Here is a 22,147-nt window from a genome sequence, read left to right as displayed (position 1 = left end):
AATATTTTACTTCCAACTCATACTCAATATTTTTGCATATTGCTGTAGGAGAGTTAGCCGTCCACGCCGTCACCGCTGCTGCTGCTGTTGCTTGTTTAGCTGCTTTCATTGGAAAGTCAAAATTGTACCTGTGTAGTCCAAGGAAATTCTCTTCTCTGGCAAGATGAAATTTTGTTTGATGTGTGATGCAACCAAAGCTTCAGGCTTACATTACTCGCTGCAGCTCTCCTTGATGCTAAAGTACTTTTGTGTAGGCCTATGTGAAAAAAAGGTAAAACATTTGTAACATTTCAGCTATGCATTTGTAGAGCATGACCGCACTTTGCAGAAACATACAATAATATCAGCTTCTTCCAGTCACCAATGATGTTAATGTTTCATTTGCAGATGCACAATAGCAAATAGGATGTAATGAGTGTATACGTGAATATACGAATAATGTGTCAAGCGACTTTTATATTCCTGTGGTTTATACAAAATAAGTTGAATACAGTTGAATGGAGTGCTCTGAATGTAAATCCTCTGACTGTGTAATGTATGAGCGGACGCTACAGTGAAGACCTGCTCAGGTGTTTTCATTGTAGGCTGCTTAGCGCTGAAAGTAAACTTATTTATGGTACCTTTTTGAAATGCTCAGGATAAAGAAAGTACAGAACATGTTCTCTGTAGCACCAATACACCTCCAAAACACAACAATGTCTGTTTCTTCCATTACATATGGGCAGAACTGTGCAAAATTGTGCAGTGCAAGGATGTAAAAACTGTAATAACAGTAAAGGCACTTGTATGTATGAAAATGTATAGATTCGGGCCAAGAACTGGCGTGTACAGGCTATATTTTTAAGAAAGATGCAATGTGATGATGAAAAGTGAGCAAACGGAGTGAAGCTGTTGGTTTGTGACTGACACCAAGAATTGTTTGTGTTTTTGTTTAATAGACAATCACCACTCAAAGTTCATATTAGAAGCAAGGCAACAAACTTCTGTGAAATATGCTTTGTTGCCTGTTAGGAAAAAGTAAACTTATGTGTCATGTATACACCTCACTGTACTCATTGGTAAACAGCCTAAAAACATTCAGCTTAGCAGTGTCACTTCATAGCCTATCACTAGTTAATCATGCGTGGTCCCTGGAGCGTGTGTAGGTGTGACTGACTGGATGTTTAGATGTTTGTGTATTCATAGTTTGCCCATGAAGGTACTGATTTTAAAAGACTCTCTTTAAAAAGCAATCATGTGCACTGATACCATCTATCCAACTCACTCATTGCCGTGCACCGACCGTAGAAACAAGGCCTGGATGTAGCTCAGAGCGGCCTCTCCATGTTCAGACTGCAGTTGTTTGTTAATTTCAAGAATGCTGAATCTTTGCTGAATGGATCCTGAAGGTTGTGAATAAAAGGGATTAGAATAAAAATGGCCAGTAGAGGGAGTAGGTCAGAAGGATGTCATTAGCTCAGACAGGCTATCTGCTGATTTAACCCAAGTGTGTAACTTTCTGAGGGTTGTTTAATGCTTAATGGAGTTAAACCCAAGATTAACATCAGAAATAAAATTAAAAAAACACATTTAAAGGGGCATGAAGTTAAATTGGGTCTATGAGAAAGTCATGATTTGAGTCTAACTTTATTTCAAGATTACAAGTTATAAAGGCCTTTATACTTTAACATACTTCTATGAATCTGCAGATAGCCTGTGATATCATATATACTCCGACGATAAAGCACCAGAGTGAGTAGAAGGCAGGTCAGACCACTTCTCTGCACCAGAAAACCAAATTCCTCTTCAGCAGGTACCAGAAATGATCATTACAGTTGTGTTTGTGATCACACTGAAATTTAAGTTTTTCCTGTTTGATTTTTGTTTTGTAATACTTTCACTGTAAATGACCATTACTGTGTAAATCAAGGCAAAGCCAAACTGTCACCTCAATAAAAGAAGCTTGAAGGAAATTGTCAATGTGTTATTTTAGGTGAGATGTTTTCTTGCATGGACAAACTCACAGACTACAACAGCATGATTTAATGTATAAAGTTAAACTTTTATTTTTATAGGCAGACACTGTACATAGCAGTAAACTCCAATTTGTTCATCCCTATTGAGAAAGATCTCCTTTCAAAGTGGGCTTTAATGTTTTACAAATGAAAAACAGGGTGGATAACAAATCTGGACGTATAAAAAAAATAAGGAAGATGATAAAAAGATATTTTACATTCACATGTGGGGGACTTTTATATTTGGTCAAACACTGATCATTTTTCTTTTTCTCATGCTCATAACCTTGCATAGGTTACCTTTAATACACCTCTGTTAATTATGCAACACATCCACACTTCTTCAGCCTTTTTCTGTGTGGAATCATTTGGCACTTATTTAATTTTTAGAAGGATGACATTTACTGTGCGACTTGTTAATGTATTAATGATTTCCTTCACAAAATGTGAAGTCCTCAAGATCATGTAAACATGATGATAAACGTTTGACGTGCATGCACGTTGCTCGGAGTACCAATAGAATGGGTTATTAATGCGTAAAATGAAAAGAGGGATGAGATCTCTTCACCATCATTGCCACAGGTTACATTCAGTCAGTCGGTTTCTTGTCTGGTTGCCTATTTTTTTTGCAGAACAATGATATAAATGCACAATAACTTATCTCGCCATAAAGATGTGGTGGTGACGCTCTCCGCTGAAATGGTTCACAGAAGAACAGACAAAGCTGTCGAACATGGTCAAGTTCTTCTGGAGAACAGGCAGCGGATAACCTCACACTATAATACTGAGAGACTGCACGGAGCAGAATCTGACTGAAGCTAATGCTGCGGCTAACATCGTTTAATGGTTTAACTATCCAAGAGACAGCACATGCATTTCACTGATCATCATTAGGTACGATGTAAAAGCTTGCATTACGTATTGAGAGGTCAAACAAAAAGCCGGTCTATAAGTACGGTAACAAAACTGCTTAGAGAGTAACACACTGTATGATGGGTAATCACAACCTCTTTGCTTTAACAAGATGAAAACAAACAAACGTGATCCTCTTGATGCGATAAGCGATACAGATTAATAGTATTTCCACTTTAAATAGTTTAGTTTCATAAGCTTGGCGTATACACTCTAGCAGGTAGGTAGGTGGGTGGGTGGGTTTGGGGCAGATGAGAGGGAGAGCTGGCTGCTGGCACTGGAGGAGGTGGCATGGTGTCTGCAGGGCGGGAGCACCGGCAAACAGCAGGGAGGGACTCTCTATTTTTAGAAGTGCAGCAGAGAGGGCAGAAACAGCGACTCTCTGAAACTCGTCAGCTAGATGTGGAGCTACAGAGAGGGACAGAAGCATTAGTGGGTGGCTGAAGGAGTCAAAGGAGAGGTTATGGAGGTAGGCAGCAGGTGTAGTTAGTTCATGTCTACCTCCCTTTCTATCCCCACATATTTGAGGGCATCCGCTTGGCTGTATCTGTGGAGGGAAGGTGAAGAGTCAGAGTAAGTGTACAGAAACTACGGAAACTGGTAAAGTAGTCACAATGTACTGCTCGGCCTGTTTGCTTTTTTATTTTACTTTGAACCTGCTGGAGTCACTAAAAGGCCTGTGACTCTACCTGTAGTCAAAGAAGAGCTCCTCTCCTTGCAGGATAGCTCGTTTGGCAAAGATTCCAATGCGGTGGTCTCCATTCACCATCACCACTTCAAGGGCAAAAAGAAAAGGGCATTAGCCAATGAAAAATCTGCCTTCATCCCACAAAAGTCATCTAAATTAAATTCAGGTTTGACTCCATAGCAAAACAAACAGATTCAGTGGTACCTTTTGCGTAGCAGTTGGGATTAACTGAATGATTTGCAAAGCGGATTTTGTTCCCCTTTCGTGTGGCATCCACTACAAAGTCTACCGAGAGACATACAGTGCATTGAGGAATATGTTAAATAACAGTGGTGTGGTTATGAGCAGTGGAGGAATGGGGAATACTTGCCATTGTTCAAGTTGAAAAGGAAGCTAGACATGTATTTGTCGTAGATCCTCCCGCGTCGGTCCGCCTCATCCTGGGAGATCAGCTGCTCATGAACACACACAGGAATAATAATCACTGTCAGTACAAAGCTTCAATCAAGCTGAGAGCCTAAAAATAGATTTTTTTGAACTGACTAAACTGCATAGACTTGCCTCTCCACAGTATTCAGAGATGAACTCATTCTTCTGAACCGGCTCTTTGATGAAGGTGCCCCATCCGGCGACATCTGACGGAGCCAAAAGCAGGTGCTGGGAGAAGTCACATGTAGGTTAGGACTCCACGAGTCATACATTAGTGAACTAAACACCACCAACCACTTCTCTGTAGAATAACAGAAAATCAGGTTTGAAACATTGAAATGTACCCATTTAGACCTTCAAGCGTCCCTGTGTACCTTTTTCAGGCCTCTCTGAATGCTGCAGTTCTTGCAGGAGATGGCTTTGGTGTCCCAGTGGTCTGCAGTGCCACAGGTCATGCACAGATCTGGATCACATTCCCTCACGGCCAGGTAGCAGGGACACTGTTTGGTGTTGCACTGCGTCTTACACCTGCAGCCTGGGAAGCGGTTCTGGCCTGGAAAACATTAGGACACACAGCTGCTTTAAAAGGATATGGCAGAACACATACTATGATTATGATAAATATTTCCACGTCTGAATGCAGTTGCAGCACAGAAACTCAATGGCTGAGTAAAAGCTGAGAAGCCCATCACTCAGAGACCTCTGCTGGCAGATATGCTGAAATACAATTTTGCAGAGTGAAACACAACACCCTCCGGGCAGATGAGAGGAAGGATCAGACAGGAATAACCGAAATGTCTTTGCAGCAGCCTCCGCTTGGGGAAAACTGTCGTTATGTATTTGCCGTTTTAAACCTCCGCATCCCCAGCCAGTGCGTGTTTTGTGTGACTGTATCATCAAGCATTGTTTAGCTGGAGCAGCCTGACTCATACTGATGTTGGAGATGATGTTGTATATCAGGCACAGAGCCTGTCACATCCCTTTCATTTCTCTCCAAGTCTTTAGAGCGCACACGTGTGCAACCTGGGGCTGCTTCCTGTTTGGCCTCTCCTCTCCTCTGCTACGGGAAAAGGCGAGGTAACAGTCGGGCAGGGGGAAGGAGGGGGGGGAAGTTGAGGGAGACTCATCGGATGAACAAATGAGGCAAAACCATCTCACCCAAAACCATTGCAAAATATTTGCAAACATCTTGTCCCCGTTCTCTCTGTTGCAAAGTCTCCAGAGGGCAAAATACAAAATGCATTTCTCCACCATGTGGCCATTTCGGGAAACACTGTTCTAGGTCATTGCTGCTGCAGCGAACGCCACATTGTGAACGCAGCTCTGTATTAAACAGACACCCACCGATCCCGGGCCAGAGGACAGTTTCTCCTCTGACCACTGCCAGAAAACTGCAGAATCGTTTTACATTCTGCTGCTTTGCTCTATTGTGGCCTGGAAAAATAAGCTTTCAGTGGAAAATGTGGTTATGACAAACAATTTCCCTTTAGCCCTACTAGTAGAACAAGATACTTATGTCTTGTTTGTTTAAGAAAGAAGAAGCATAGAGCACATTGCCGATTGTTCACACTGGTGAATAAGAAAAAGGTGACACTCACACTCGTGCTCGCACTGGCAGAACTTCTCACAGAAATTCTGGCTAATCACACACGGGCAGGAGCTGTCGCACGGATGGTCGGGGTGATCACATGGCTGGTATTTGTACACCTGATTGGATGAGTTATCTGGAGCAACAGAGGACAAAGCCCTCAGACTGGCACAGTGATCAGCGTCATCTTTCAGAATGCATAGTGTAGTAATAGTTGTGTTGTGCCGTTTTTTTTTTTTTATCATTCAGGTGAACATACCTTTCTTGAGCTGAATCTTGGCCCATAACCTGCCACATTAAACAAACACAAAGACAGGGTCAAAACTCCTCTAACTTATTCCACACCTATTCAGGGAACTCACTTTTCATGGCTTATTAAGTAACAATAATTGAAATGTGAAGACTAAAAGTGTAAATACTAATGCAACAGTTCAGAATACTTTTAATTCGCAACAACTTTAACTATTCATCTATTCAGAGAGCTTCACTGAGGGCCAAGATCCCTTTTTCAAGAGATCATGTTATCTTCATGTTTCCGTCATTCAACAAAGGTTGGGCAGGCGAGGGAGATCAACAGGAGATATCGTGCCTGTGTTTCCGTTTCTTCTTTTGGGGCGCGATGCCTCCGTCAACCAAAGGAACACGATGGATCAGGACTTCCTTCACTGCAAACTCATACACCTGTGGAAAGTGACAGTGACATGAACAACAACAACAACAACAACAACAACACATGCTGCTCATTAATTACAAATGTCCACTACTGTGAAGAAAGTTTGTTTTCTTTCATTGTAATAACATTGTGTCATGTTCTGTCTGCCCCGTCAAGCAGAAAAGCACATCGCCGCGATTACGTCACAGATAATCCGTCCTCCTCCATCCTCTGTTATCAAAACTCCACTGCAGCACACACACACACACATAACACACTCAACCACTTCTGGAGGCCAAAACCCAGATTTGGCTTCCTCCCTAGGACACATACATACATACATACATACATACATACATACATACATACATACATACATACATACATACATACATACATACATACATACATACATAACTATGCAGCTGGTTTCAGCATTTCCACTCAGCTAAGCAGTGGGTGTGGCCCTCTGGATACCAGCATGGCCGTGACAGACAGTCCAATACAGACTCTGGATTGGTCTGGCCATGTGACAAGAGGCGCTTCAAAGATGCATGTAAACAATCAAGGCTGCTTCTTTTTTTTTACCTGTTCTTTACTGTATGTATTGTGCTTCAAAGTATAACGTTTTGAACAGTAGAAGTTATAATATGTTCTCCACAGGCCTTGTTATGAACAGCCCACATGACACTCATTTGACTTAAGTCTGGGAATGTCAGAGGCTGACCGACTGCATCATGAGAGAATTTGGCCGACGTCACATCTGGTAAGCATCCCTGTTTATGGTGCCACATGCCATTCTCTCTGTAGTCAGCCCAATTATCCACACCGCAAAACCACAGGCACAGGATGCTTTAGTTATTATACTCACACCGGCCCAAACACAACAGAAATCAGCGACGCAAGTATGTTGCCTACTCTAGTTATGCAACAGTTACAGAAAGTACTTTTTGTTCATTACTTAACAATTAAAACTACAATTCATTACTTATATAGCTAGTAAACAGATGACACAGCTAACAACTGACAACTCACAAGTGCTGTACAGATTTCCTCTTGCATCTATTTCCTATTTCTCACTGTGCCCTTTCCACGGGTTTGGATTATATGTGTGTGTGTTCTTTCGGCTCTACTAAGGTGTTAAGAGTTGTTACATCTATTTCCAGCCTTTATCTCACTCCAGCATCTGGCATTTTAAAGGGGAACATCAAAAACTGATAACAGGTCGTGGGGAGTATTACTTGAAAAGAGTCAATGCTTGTTAATGACATGAAGTATTTTGTGCCTCCAGTGGCAACATTGTTTGGGTCTGAAGACTACAAGTTGGAAATAAAAATAATCATAGGGATATTTACATTTGGTAAGAAATGAGTTTGCCAAGTGTCTGCGGTTTAGCTGCTATGTGGGTAATGTAGGTGGCAGGTTTTGGCGAAGAAGAATAATTGGAATAAAACAGATAATATCTCTAGTTTTTCTTTTAAACTATCCACTATGAGTCTGACTGTGTTGCAAAGTAGGATTGCAATGCTAAATTGGTGGAGCATTCCTTTAAAAAAATAAATCAGATTTTCATCCTATATGTGACATAATTTGTTTAAATCTAAGCCCTAATTTTTCATGTACTGTCATTAGTCAGTAAGAGCACATTACATTTTTTAACGTTGAATGAATAAATCAAAGTTAGCAACATCTGCATCTTCGCTATACCCTTAATATTTAAAACACGTCTTGCTGTTGTAAATGGGATCTCAATTTCCTTAATGTGGAGGCACGCAAGTACAACTACGTTTTCTTCAAAACTTAAAGGTAACACAGGGTGAGTGGTTGATATACAGATGGCCATTTTGTAGGCAAAGTATTCCTTTAAGTGTGTGAACAATGTTACCTCCTTGCAGTTCTTTGTGCCGATGAGGCGAGCAATGGAGCAGAAGTTGTTGAAGTATGTGCCGTGTAGCACCCTGAACAGTGACTCCTCGGCCCCGCTCCACTGGACCACACAGCCCGCCTGCTGCTCCCCGTCATCATCCCCTGAACGCAGCTTGGTGGGAGTCTGGCTTCGCGAATTCCCCTCTGTTACACACACAGAAAAACACTTTAGTATCACTGCTCTTGGCAAAAAGTTCGGTTCATAAACCTCTTTTTTATTACTTAGTCTTGGTAAAAGGTTTTGGACAGCTTTTTTTACCTGCCCACACCCAGTCATACTAATACAACCCTACAATGACACACATAAAGCTATTCCTGGGTGCTATTTTTGCATGTGCACACACACAGCCACACAGGGAACCGTGGCTTTGATTTAGCTTTTGGGATATTCAAGACTGATGCTTGTACACCCACAGCTCGAGGCAGAGAGCTGAATGTTGCTTGGCAACAGGCTGAATGCAGCATTGGCGCGGCCACATGCTCCAGCACTGAGTATTTTTATTAATCTGCTCAACAATCTGTCCCCCCCCCACATATTATCTCAACACGTGAAACAGAGTCTGCTGAGTCACTGGCTGAGCACGAGCGGTTTCCAGAACTAACAGAGACTTCCAGTGAGGCACTGTTGGCGATGAACAACAACCTAAGAGGTCCAGGGGAGGAGGGGACAATAAAAAGAGCCGGATGAGATTGCTCTTTTTTTCCCTCCTGCTGCTCTCCACATGAAGATGTCAAAAGAAATGAAAACACCACCACAGCAGGAGGAGGGGGAAGAGGGAACAATATGTTTATGTTGGGGCTGTAGCATGCAAAACTAATGGCTGGTTTATTTTGCTTGGCAAGAGAAAGCTGATATTTAGAGTAGATGGAGGGAGGGGGACAAAGGAGAGAGTAGGATATGACTTTCAAGCTATCATCTTCGGCCAAAATTCACTTTTCTGAAGGGCCGCAACTCAGAGGGGGCCGGCAACCTTCCAGAAAGGGAGGGATTTGGGGGAGGTTATGATAAATGATGCCTCAACTCACTCATACATGCTTAGAATAGACAAAGCACCTGGTGGTTTCTAAAGAAGCTCCAAACACACTGGCTGTGAGATCAGAGTCCTACCTGAGGAGGAGGTGGTTTCATGGTCACTGCAGCCCTCTTGTCTTTCCTCGGCAGACGCAGACGGTCCAGGGCAGCTGGAGCTGGTGGGGCGCTGCTGCTTTCGGCGCCTTCGTGACCTTTGTGACCTCAACATATTCTGATCCACAAACTCTTTAGCCCCTTTCTTCAGAGGAGGACAGGGGAAAGTGTTTACACTGAGATATAGCATGTGCTAAAGCGTACAGAATGCATGATAAGGTTACAATAATTGTGAGTTTGGCGTACCTGTAACAGGAAGCAGTCCACACCACACGGTTCAGTCGCTATGCGGATCTCCTTACTCTTCCTCTTGTAAACATTGGGTGTCGCATGGAAAGCTTTGTGAAAAAGAAAAAAAACTTTTTTTTGACTCTCTGTTGTGCATCGGTATGTGCATCAATAAGTATTTATCACAATCTCACTGGGAAACATCACACCGCAGGAGAAATAATAATTGACATAAATCAAGCCTTTACGGTGGAGGAAACAGTCGTATTTGAAGCAACGTCTGCAGAAGAGCGTGTGGAAGGAGTGTAACGACTGCTCCCGCTGTACAGACTTAGCAAAGGGTCCATCCAGGTTGGGGGTGCAGAGTGGGGGCAGCTTCACCGGGCGGGGGGGCTCCAAGAGGTCCTTGTACCTGCGGAGGGTTTTAGTAGAAATATATCACCTATGTAAAACTCCTTTACCACAGCATTGCTATGAAGTGAAGTCGTAGGTGTTCCTTTCTAAAGCCCTTTCAGATGCTGATGCAACTGCTCCTTTGAGTCAGAGAGCCTGAGAGGGAGCCACCATTATTACTTTTCCTCCCTAACAGCTAGCGTCTCCATGGTGAACACTAAGCAACGGCCTGTTCAGCATTGTGCGCATAGAATCGTAGTTCCACACTGCACTTTTTCTTACTTTTCCTTCAGCTCCTCCGTGGTGCCCTTGTAAGGGAACATTGAGGCGATGGCTGTGAATATCTTATCGTTGGGGACCTTCTTGCTGCTGGACGAGTCCCTCACTTTGGGAGACAGAAGGAAAACGAGTCGGTTATACAAATAACACAGTTTAATCCACACATCGTGTTTTGATACAAAGAAATCTTGTGCAATGTGTTCTTTTAAACATTTTGCAACGGTACAGGAGATTTGCCAATGCTCAAGGCCAGTTAGCAATATGTGTTCTGACAACAGTACTGAAAACAGTTTTCAGAACTGTAATACCAACAGTATATTTTATTCATGGACCCCTCATTCATGGATGTGTTTGTGTAGCAGTGCCTGAGTGACTGTGTAGCAAGGTGTGCTTCCATTTCACTATCACTAAGTTTCCCATAAAGCTTGGTACGAGAGGTCATTAGGTTCTGTAATTAGAGCCGGGCCGACTCAGTGTCATGGACAAACAGGTTCCCTCACACACAGGACCCATGCAGGGACGCAGGGGCAGTTTAAAAGTAAACAATGCCCGTGCAAACGCTGCTGTGGCAGGGTGACCTTGCGACAGCTGTACAGTGTAATGAGAGGAACAGTACCGGCCTTGTTCGTTCTGCGGCCCTCTCGTTCTCACACGGGACAAAGTCTGACTTGCTCACCCTCAGTGGTGCTCCTCCTCTTCCTCCTGATGAATGCCACAGTACCAGGTTTGGCGTCTTCTGAACCCTCCACCGAGCTCCTCCTCATCACTCTCTCGTCCTCCTTCTTTACCGCCACCTCCGTCGCAGCCTCTGTCACCGCCGCCATTGCTGCTTCCTCCTCTTCCTCCTCCTCGTGGTCAGAGTACTGGCTCAAGGCCTCCACCAGCTCTTTAAAGACCTCGTCGCTGATAAACCCCCCCTCTGGGACACAGTTAACATGTCAGAACTCGACAAGTTCCAATCCCTTAAATATGCAATTTTCCATATGCTTCCAGAAAAGATGACATCGGCTGCATCATCAGAACATATCAACCAAAAAGTCCCAAGGTAATGTTGCAGTGATATAAAGTATGACAGGTACTACATTATTCATTCAGCACACACCTCTGTCTCCATGGACACCGTCGTAGTTGTCGATGAGTTCCTCCAGGAAAGCCTCGTCCTGTTCCAGCACCTCGTCGCCCATGTATGGGATGTTGTGAAGGAATGTCTCATCCTCCACCTGAGAAGCAAATAACTCCAATCAAGACAGGTACGCGACCAGATGATGGCGCTTGTCACACCACCACCCGTGATGCTTCAGAGGACATACAGCCGAAAAAAATGTCAAAAGTAACATTGTTATTTGATGTCATACCATGAAGTTGTGCTGCAGAGGCGACCAAGAGTACATGAAGGGGATTCCTGCCACTGTTGACAGTGGTCTCATGGCAATGGCTTGAGCTTTGAATTCTGGGAAGCCAAACTCCACTGTGCACATCTGTAAGAGAACCAGAGGTGAGTTGGGGTTGACAAGACAATAGAGCAGTCCTCAGTATTATTGGCCAGTTTTATAACTATATAATCGAATACACATTCTGCTCGACACCCCAACAGGGAAAATAAACCCAGTAAACACAATAAAGGGGACCGTGACGGCACGGGGGAAGAGAAAAATGCTGTCATGCCCTCAGGCTGTTTGTATTATGAGCTCCCACAGTGCTCGACAACACTTTTAGGCTGCATATTATGATCCATTTCTGGCACACAGCTTTGTTCTGAGATATTTCAGGAACACCTGACAACCAGGTGGGAATCAGAGCAGTACACTGGTGTTAATAAGGGGGACGCTCTGTGATGGAGATGAGGAGTGTTTTCACAAAATATTCACACAATAATATAAAATTTGGATTACTTGTAAAGACAGAGCAGCCTGGGCAGGAATACGAACACAGAGCTGGACAATACATGCAGGATGGTATTTGCAAAGTTATAATAGTTTCATTTCATTTTTATTTCTTAAGCATAAATAGACGCTTGTAGTTGCGGTTAAGAACAAGAGAAAGAACTGAAATATAGGCATAGTGCCAACTCCTGGAATGTCAAGTCTGTTAAATGTCTGTGGTTCTGAGGTTCAATGTCAAGAGTTGACGGGAATTCTAATGCATATCTTGAAAATCAATACAAATTTTGATCACAGAAAAGAGTTCATGCTGTGTCTCTTTTTAGGTAGAGATATATTATATAAAACTGTAATAAATACACATTCATTTTGATTTGATTTTTATTAGTTTTGACCAGGAAATATGGTTTCAGTTTAGTTTATCTTAAAGGATATGTTTTTTCTATTTAGTTTCAGTTTATTATATTATAAAAGTTATAGAATATATATTTTGGCTGCTTATTTTTGTTTTAGTGTCAGTTTACTATAATAGCCCTGGTTATATGAAGCTATGTAGTGAAATGGCTATTATTTGACTCTCTTTAGCACACACACACAAACGCACTAACTCCACACCTTCTTGTTGGCCAGAGCTCCACCAGACGTTGACAAAGGGATGGACTGAATCCTGAGCCTGGACCACTCTGCATTCACGAGATTTGCCTGCTGCTCAATCTTTTGCCTGTTAGACATGAACAGGGTCTGGAATCAAACAGAACAAAGAGCATGTCACACATCCTGTAAGACACATAAACACACACAGTGAGTGACTGCTGCATGTAAAACATACTTGAAGCAGTATAAGTGTGTTTATGCCCCTGACACCACACAGAAATGTTAATAATTGTGTTGACCCACCTTGACCTCCTCTACTTTTTTAAGGCGTTTTAATTGGCGAAGGCGCATGTACTCAGACTTGACCCTCCGTCTCCACTCCAGCAGGCTGCGGGAGGGTACGAAGGAGGAAGGCTGAGGTTTTGGGGCTGGTGTGGCAGCACCGGTGCCAGGCGTGGGGGCTGCAGCAGCTGTTTCCTCCATGACCCCTTAAAAAAAGACAGAGATACTATTTGGCAAAACAGTCAAGGATTCATCTTCCACTAAACCGGATAGTTTCTGTTCTCAACTTATGTCCTTAGAGGTGTTTAAAAAGTGCATGGGACACTATCAAAAGAGTGATTGCATCTTTGACATTTATTTGAGTAATTTCCAATAATATTCCCATAAGGCTTTGCAAAGTGCCTGTGGGACTCAATAGCAAGTGGACAGTGACTTTATCAGTTTTTACCACCTATGCTGTCACAATAGTTCTCAATAATACCACTAATAGAGGTTGGTATGCTCATAATGTATACGTTGGTGTAACAGTCCCATTCTGTAATTTATGTTAGATATTAAGTCTTTATTACATAATACAGTCAGTACAACCCCCCCCCCCCCCCTCCCCATCTCTCACGGAAATAAAACTTCCCCATTCGCCCTCTCTGGAACGTGAAGTCCATTTGAAAGAGTGCCCCCCTCTGTTTGCAAAACAAAACTGACATTTAATGTAAAAACAAAACAAAAAGGAGGTTTCACACTAGTGCTTTAAATCGCTTAGGGCAAGACTGCAACTGACCAAATAATGAACAAACAAGACCCATCGTGTGCAAACAAAATGAGTGAGGTCTGTAATAATCTAACAGCACGGGTCATGATCCACATTGCTCAGGAGTGGGCGTGCCTCTTCACAAAACCAATATGAAGCGGAGCAGAAAAGTGCGTAGTACAGTTTTCCTGTGTTTCACAAGTACCTTAGTGCAAACCAACTTCCCTTTCTGAGCTCAAACAGAATAAAAAATAAGTACAAATATAAAAACTGCGCTCTTTTTTTCCTGGACTGTGAGAGTCGTGCACACGTTTTTTTTTTGTGCCACGGCTATGAAGTACACTACGTCCTCCTGTAGCTGCAGCCCCGTGGAGACCGAGCCACACACAGTATCCATTTAAATGTGTAATACTTTAAAGACGTACGCACCGACCACCACAATGACAGCACGTTATTCCAGCGGACGCGTGTGTGTGTGTGTGTGTGTGTGTGCACGTCTGCCTCCACATCCAGTGTCGCAGTTATTAAATACCTTCAAATCCACGGCTCGCGTCCTATTCGCTGCGAAAAGAGGTTGCAACGCGATCAAGTCCCTGTCTCTCTTTTTTTTTTTTTTTTTTTTTTTTTTTTTTTTTTTTTTTTAAAAACAGTCGAGTCGAGATATCCGGAGCAATTATTAAAGGGCTGTCTCTGCTATGGATCTGACGCAGATATCGTATCCACACGGCGAGGGGATCTCAGAGAAATCCCTGCGTTATCCATGGGCATGGTGCTGGAGGTTGTTGTTGTTGTAGCTTACAAATAGCTGCGCACTGTCGAGCCAGCCCGAGCAAGGAAGGGTGACGTCTTTATTATGATCGCAGCCTTTTTCTAGCAGAGGAGGATTTATGACTATTCTGCGTCCTGGGAATAAAAAAAGTAGCGTGGAGCAGCAGCGACGGCACAGCCATTTACACGCGCACACAGGAACTGATGCAACTGTCCAGAGTGCTAGATCGCCATCTAAATGCGCGAGGGCATGACGCTCTATAGGTTGAGATCATAGGTTTTTTGATCGGCATATTAATGCAGTTGTTAAAATACATAAATTAATATCACATGAATTGTTCAGTGTTTTTTTTTTTTTAATTGGCAAATACATTGCTCACAAAAACGGAAATATATTCACATAATAGTTCTAATTACCCCGATTGCGCAGATTGTGAAGATTAAATAAATGTCCAGAAATTTTGAGAATGAAAAATGTTGAGTAGTTGAAAACTCCTACAGCGGACTTCTACCGAATGAAGAACAGTTCAGATGTTGTTCTGCACTCCTCCTCCAGGGAGAGCCCGACGCATTTTATCATCCGTTTTTAAAGAGTGGGCTGGATGACGGTCCTCGGGCCACTGATGCCTTCACGTACTCCACGTAAAACCCTAATTTACTTAAGTGGAAAACATCACAACAAGGACGTTTTGGGTTTGTGTTGGGTATTTATAAATGATCGACCTGAGTAGTAGAAGGAGCAATATACATCTATTCAAACTTACATCTTTTTCTGACACTGTGAAAACAGAAAATAAATAAACATACATTTCACAAAAGCTATTTGCAAATAACTAAAATGATGTCCATAAATACTTAAAAAGTGATATTGCTGTCACTCTTCCCAATGGATATTTTCACACAATCTTTTCTCTTTCAAATTTAGGATATTAGGAAAACATCTGCTATGTATTTTGATACCTCAATCAGAAAAAAACCTGCATATTTTAAGGATGTTTGAGATATGGCACATATTTAGCAAGTGTCATTTCTCAATGCTGGTTCCCTAACTAAGAACAAGGGGCACATCCCCTCAATATTTATATTTAATAAATAACTAATTTATTATTATTTGTTTCTGTGTTGTTGATTTAGGGATATAGGTAGGCTATATTGTAAAAATGTAATCCATCATATTTCACAGGCTGTCAATATGCACATTATGCTGTTATTATTCACAACAGTTTGGTTTATTGTCTTGTTTATTTTTTCAAAATAATCCCTAAATAGATAAATGAAATGCTACTCCTGTGGCACCCAAGATGGCACTGTTCACCTACTTTTCATCCCATGACACAACATGTGCTCATTCACACGTCTAAACCGACATGGTGTCATATCATGCTCTACCAACAGGACTGCTTCAGTGTGTTTCTCTGTGATCACCATGCTGCTTTTGATCCTTGCTGCTCTCTGGTTCTGATGTTTATGCCATGCATTCCATTCAAACAAAAGCAAACACACACAGGAAGATAAGTTTGGGGAGCATGGCTGTTATCAGCAGGACGTTTTTAATTCTGTTCTATGTAAACAGTGTGTGTTGGTCTTGGCACCTGTCAGTGTGGGACTCAATATGGTGCAGCTTTTATGATCTTTGACAGAGGCTTGGAGATGAAAAGAGTCACAAAGCAGCTTAAAATGTCATTTAAAATATTAGATAAGATAAGATAAGATAATCCTTTATTAGTCCCGCAGCGGGGAAATTTGCAGGCTTACAGCAGCATAGAGTAAAGTGCACACAAGAGACATAGTAGAAGAAAGACAAGATAAAAAAAAAAAATGAAAATAAAAAAACAAGTATTATAAATAAGCAATAAAAAACAGTAGAAAATCAACAATAACTGAAATATTATATTTACAGACAGAAAAAACGATTTGAACTATTATTGCACAGTGTAATGTATTGCACAGGTTTTTATTGTCATGTTTTTATTGTCATGTGTCATGTGGTCTGCTGGGAGCAGTTGGTTGTGCAACCTGACAGCAGCAGGAAGGAAGGACCTGCGGTACCTCTCCTTCACACACCGGGGGTGAAGCAGCCGGTGGCTGAAGGAGCTGCACAGAGCTGCCAGGGTGTCCCGCATGGGGTGAGAGGTGTTGTTCATCAGGGATGACAGCTTGGCCATCATCCTCCTGTCTCCCACCACCTCCACCGTGTCCAGTGGACACCCCAGCACACTGCTGGCCTTCCTGACAAGCTTGTTGAGTCTCTTCTTGTCGGCTGCTGAGATGTTGCTGCTCCAGCAGACCACTGCATAAAAAATGGCTGATGCCACCACAGAGTTGAAAAAGGTCCTCAGGAGTCCTCCCTGCACTCCAAAGGACCTCAGTCTCCTCAGCAGATAGAGTCTGCTCTGACCCTTTTTATAAAGTGCATTTGTATGATTAGTCCAGTCCAGTTTATTGTTCAAGCGAACACCCAGGTACTTATAAGATTGCACAATCTCAATGTCCTGTCCCTGGATGTTCACTGGTTCCGGAGGACAGTGTTTACCCCGGCGGAAGTCCACCACCAGCTCTTTGGTTTTACCAGAGTTGATCTGGAGGCGGTTCCGCCGGCACCATCCTATGAAGTCCTGGTTCAGTTCTCTGTATTCCCTCTCATCGCCGGCGGAGATGAGGCCGACGATTGCAGAGTCGTCAGATAACTTTTGCAGGTGGCAGGTAGCAGAGTTGTATGTGAAGTCTGATGTGTATATGGAGAAGAGGAATGGAGCCAGAACGGTTCCTTGTGGGGCCCCCGTGCTGCAGGACACCCGATCTGACTCACACTCCCTTATCCTCACATACTGTGGACGGTTGGTGAGGTAGTCCAGGATCCACGCAGTGAGGTGGTGGTCCACCCCGGTCTGCTCCAGCTTGTCCCTCAGAAGCAAAGGCTGGATGGTGTTGAAGGCACTGGAGAAGTCGAAGAACATGACTCTCACAGTGCTTCCAGCCTTTTCCAGGTGAGAAAGGCATCTTTGTAGCAGGTAGATGACAGCGTCATCCACCCCGATGCCAGATTGGTAGGCGAACTGAAGAGGGTCCAAAGATGAGATCACCAGGGGGCGGAGGTGCACAAGGACCAGCCGCTCCAGGGTCTTCATCAGGTGGGATGTTAATGCCACCGGCCTGAAGCTGCTGAAGTCCTTGGCCCCCGGGGTCTTTGGGACTGGTACCACGCAGGACGTCTTCCATAGCTGTGGTACCCTCCCCAGCTTCAAGCTCAAGTTAAAGATGTGCTCCACTATCCTGCACAGCTGGTCTGCGCAGGATTCTTGTATGTACTATATGTACGAAGCATTTATTCATAGAAGACATTCAAACTAGCTGTAATTAAACCTCTTCTTAAGAAACCTACTCTTGATCCAGAGGTGTTGGCTAACTATAGACCTATATCTAACCTTCCGTTCCTCTCCAAGATCCTCGAGAAAGCAGTAGCAAATCAGCTCTGTGACTTTATGCATAACAATAGTTTATTTGAGGATTTTCAGTCAGGATTTAGAGTGAATCATAGCACAGAGACGGCACTGGTGAAAATTACCAATGACCTTCTAATAGCTTCAGACAAAGGACTTGTCTCTGTACTTGTATTGCTAGACCTTAGTGCTGCATTTGATACCATTGATCACCAAATCCTATTACAGAGATTGGAGCATCTTATAGGCATTAAAGGAACCGCACTTAGCTGGTTTAAGTCGTATTTATCAGACCGATCTCAGTTTGTATATGTAAACAATGAAAGCTCGATGAAAACCAGGGTTAGTCACGGAGTTCCACAGGGGTCTGTTCTTGGACCTATTTTATTTACCTTATATATGCTTCCCTTGGGGAATATTATCAGAAAACACTCAGTAAACTTTCATTGTTATGCAGATGATACCCAGTTATATCTATCAATTAAGCCAGACGAAACTAACCAGTTCTCTAAACTTCAAGCATGTCTTACAGACATAAAAACTTGGATGACCTGTAACTTTTTAATGTTAAACTCTGAAAAAACAGAAGTTATCCTACTAGGCCCAGATCACCTTCGAATTCAATTATCTAACGATATAGTTTCTCTAGATGGCATTGCTCTAGCATCCAGCACTACCGTTAAGAACCTTGGAGTTATCTTTGACCAGGATCTGTCTTTTAACTCTTATATAAAACAGATCTCAAGGACAGCCTTTTTTCATTTACGTAACATTGCGAAAATCAGGCAAATCCTGTCTCAAAGCGATGCAGAAAAACTAGTTCATGCATTTGTTACCTCTAGACTAGATTACTGTAACTCCTTATTATCAGGCTGCTCTAATAGGTCTCTTAGATCTTTACAGTTGATCCAGAATGCTGCAGCACGTGTTCTAACAAAAACTAAGAAAAGAGATCATATTATTCCAGTATTAGCTTCTCTGCACTGGCTCCCTGTTAAATCAAGAATAGAATTTAAAATTCTTTTACTTACCTACAAAGCTCTAACTGGCCAGGCACCATCTTATCTTAAGGAACTTATAGTTCCATATTACCCAACTAGAGAGCTGCGCTCAATCAATGCAGGGTTACTTGTGGTTCCTAGAGTATATAAAAGTAGGATGGGAGCCAGAGCCTTCAGTTATCAGGCTCCTCTTCTGTGGAACCAGGTTCCAGTTTCAGTCCGGGGGCAGACACACTCACCACTTTCAAGAGCAGGCTTAAGACCTTCCTTTTTGATAGCGCTTATAGTTAGGGCTGGTTCAGGTTCGCCTTGGTCCAGCCCCTAGATATGCTGCTATATGCCTAGACAGCCGGGGACTACCTAGGATACGCTGAGCTCCTCTCTCCTCTTCTCTCCCTCCATCTTTATGTATTAATCTCCTATTTATGCACATTACTGATTTTGCTTCTTCCCCGGAGTTCTTGTGCTTTCTCGCCTCGCAGGTTCCCAGGAATCGGGGTTATATTTGGACTGTCATCGTGCCACCTACTGAGGCCCTGCTGACACCCACTACTACTACCACTATCATTATTAGTCACATTACTATTATTATTGCCTGTACTATTACGCTTATTGACTTGCTTGTACCCTGGAGTCTTTGTGCTTTCTCGCTTCGCAGGCTTCTATAAATCGTGGCTGTACCTGGACCGTGGTCGTGCATCCTGCTACGGCCCTGCTGACACCGACTGCTACCACCATTATTATTACTAGTCACATTACTATTACTATTACCTGTACCATTAAGCATTTTAGCTTTACTTCCACCCTGAAGCCCTTTTGCTTTCTCGTTCTGCAGGTTTCCATGAATCGTTGTGGTACCTGGACCGTAGTCGTGCCTCCTGCTGTGAGCCGACTGACACCCACTGCTACTTCGATTATTATTATTAATCACATTACTATCCCTATTTTCATAACTATAATTCTACTGTAATAATTGCTGCTGTTATTATAAGTAGTCTTATTATATGAATCATTTATGCCATATACATTGAATGTGTTGTATCTCTGTTATGCTGTTCATTCTGTACACATGACATCTATTGCATTCTGTCCATCCTGGGAGAAGGATCCCTCCTCTGTCGTTCTCCCATAGGTTTCTTCCTTTTTTCTCCCTGTTAAAGGGTTTTTTTAGGGGAGTTTTTCCTGTGCCGATGTGAGGGAAGGACAGAGGATGTCGCATGTGCACAGATTGTAAAGCCCTCTGAGGCAAATTTGTAATTTGTGATTCTGGGCTATACAAAATAAACTGAATTGAATTGAATTGAAAGAGTGATGTCCCAATTAAACATTCACTTATTCCGCTTCCCCCAACAGAATTTTTTAAAACATGTCAAGCTCCTCCTTGTAGGAACATCCATTCAGTCATTTAACTTCACATTGAAAGTTTGATGCAGATTAATTCAATTGTTTGTAGGGTATTTAAATTCCCGTCACATACAAAAAAAGAGTAAACTCCTTTTTCTGAAGTGAAATGTGGAAGTAATTTTGGCGCTAGCTGGCTCTCTCCCAAGTCCAGCAGCTGAGGAAGCACACTCATCCTTCAGTGACGTGGATCAGTGCATCAGTGCATCAGTGCATCAGTGCATCAGTGCATCAGTGTCATACTGGAGATCCCTGCCACCTCTCTTTACCACAGAGGCTCAGCGTGACGTCAGACCTAGACGTGGTTGGAAGGGGTTGCTCGTCATCAGCACTGATGTTGTAACACAGAACAAACACAAAAAACACATACTTTCACTCCCAAGCAGTGACAGTAAATATCATGCTCTACAGCAACAGAAACAGAAACCTATGAAAGTCTGTTAGTAGGTCTTGGAGAGTATTACTGCCTAAGTAAATTAAGTTATAGAGTCCTTTTAGTGGCTTCAGACGGAGCCATACAAAATCAGTTGCCTCAAGTGATGTCATTGAGTCAGTGATTGCTGGAGCTGAAGACTGCAAGTTTAAAAATCCGACCGTGGGACGTTAGGAAAAAAAACGAAAATATCTTTGGTTTTGCTGCATCAATTATGATTTAGTACTCTTTTATAATGTCATACACCATTTGGTGGAAACATCCTGGTCCATAGACTGAACCACCTCAGCTGGCTCCTTTCAATGCAAAAGGAGCAGCTGCTCCACTCCGAGCTTCCGCTGGATGTCTGAGCTCCTCACCCTCATCTCTAAGGCTGAGCCCAGACATCTTATTAAGGAAGCTAATTTTGGCTGTTTGTATCCGAGACCTGGTTCTATCGGTCACTAACCAAAGCTCTGACAATGAGGGTCGGAATGTATCCTGACAGGTAAAACCACAGCTTTGCATTCCGGTGCAGGTCCCTCTTGACTGCAATGGTCTGGTCCAACGCCCATAGCACAGTTGACACAGAATCAAACCGCCTGTCCATATCCTGCTTCATTTTACCCTCATTCAGTAAACCTGAGATATTTACATGCCCTCGCTTGAGGCAGTGACTCCCTCCCAACCCAGAGGGAGAAATCCATTGTTTTCCGGCAGAGAACCATGGCATCAGACGTGGAGGTACTGACTGTCATCTCGACAGCATCACACTCGGCTGCAAACTACCCCAGTGTGTGCTGAAGGTCATGGTCTGATGAAGCCAACAGAACCACATCGTCTGCGAAGAGCAGACGTACAAAATCGGATACAAGAAACAACCCTGGTGGTTGTAAACGTATACATTCCAAATGTATCTCAGTTTATTTCTTGTTGCTGTGTAAGTGGATGCCTTCAGCTGACAAGAAGTGAAATTGGAGTGAGCAATTCCTAAGCAATAGATTTCAGTTAAAACATCTATATAAGAAATGATAAGTAGTTGCAATATGAATAATTTTAGTCCAAGACTGCTCACATGCTATATGTCCACATGTTAGTGAACCCATTATTGATTTCAAATATTGCTTGCATTGATTAAAGCATAAATCAAAGGCAAAGGTAAAGACAGAGAGAGGGAGAGAGAAAAATAGAGGGTGGGGCTTTCCCCAACTTCTCTCCTTCTGTTGTAAAGCAGAGGGTGGGATGAGAGAAATAAACAGATAAAGAGAGAGAGAGAGGGATGGTGGTGCACCAGTGGACCACAGTAGTTCTAACCTTATCAGAGGCTCTCTGTCCCATTGTGTGAATCCGCCCATCCTAGGAAATGAGGGCTTCCTGTTGTTTTATAGAGCCTTCCTGCAACAAGG

At 42.9% G+C, this 22,147-nt stretch overlaps 1 protein-coding gene across 7 annotated transcripts; it reads right to left on the bottom strand.

Annotated features, from left to right (window-relative positions):
* Positions 1-2,029: 2,029 nt before the first annotated feature.
* ezh1 (enhancer of zeste 1 polycomb repressive complex 2 subunit) lies at positions 2,030-15,047 on the bottom strand. Of its 7 annotated transcripts, none has more exons than XM_054606912.1 (21): positions 14,252-14,876; positions 12,993-13,177; positions 12,711-12,836; positions 11,571-11,693; positions 11,318-11,435; positions 10,892-11,134; positions 10,219-10,321; positions 9,792-9,955; positions 9,562-9,653; positions 9,298-9,460; positions 8,149-8,333; positions 6,201-6,292; positions 5,871-5,899; positions 5,622-5,747; positions 4,398-4,576; positions 4,156-4,251; positions 3,965-4,046; positions 3,799-3,879; positions 3,596-3,680; positions 3,408-3,453; positions 2,030-3,314 (listed from the first exon to the last, which is right to left on the bottom strand). In XM_054606912.1, the coding sequence occupies exons 2-21, from the start codon at positions 13,170-13,172 to the stop codon at positions 3,303-3,305; spliced, it is 2,325 nt and encodes a 774-aa protein (XP_054462887.1). In that variant the 5' UTR covers positions 13,173-13,177; positions 14,252-14,876; the 3' UTR covers positions 2,030-3,302. The 7 variants fall into 7 exon arrangements, 6 of the variants coding, with proteins under 6 accessions (XP_054462887.1, XP_054462885.1, XP_054462888.1 ...); XR_008531587.1 differs by having other exon boundaries at positions 3,300-3,314; positions 3,556-3,680; XM_054606910.1 differs by lacking the exon at positions 14,252-14,876 and adding an exon at positions 14,905-15,047 and having other exon boundaries at positions 2,030-3,453.
* Positions 15,048-22,147: the final 7,100 nt, after the last annotated feature.

This window comes from Anoplopoma fimbria, chromosome 11, assembly GCF_027596085.1.
Source record: "Anoplopoma fimbria isolate UVic2021 breed Golden Eagle Sablefish chromosome 11, Afim_UVic_2022, whole genome shotgun sequence".
Taxonomy (NCBI): domain Eukaryota; kingdom Metazoa; phylum Chordata; class Actinopteri; order Perciformes; family Anoplopomatidae; genus Anoplopoma; species Anoplopoma fimbria.
This window is presented reverse-complemented; position numbering and strand designations above follow the sequence as displayed.

Excerpts from the sequence above, each read along its gene's own strand:
- ezh1 (XM_054606910.1), bottom strand. The coding sequence starts at position 13,172 with ATGGAGGAAACAGCTGCTGCAGCCCCCACGCCTGGCACCGGTGCTGCC. Across the intron at positions 11,135-11,317 it reads CGGTGTCCATGGAGACAGAG|AGGGGGGGTTTATCAGCGAC; the intron begins GTGTGTGCTGAA and ends ACTGTGTCCCAG. Across the intron at positions 3,681-3,798 it reads TCCCAACTGCTACGCAAAAG|TGGTGATGGTGAATGGAGAC; the intron begins GTACCACTGAAT and ends TTGCCCTTGAAG.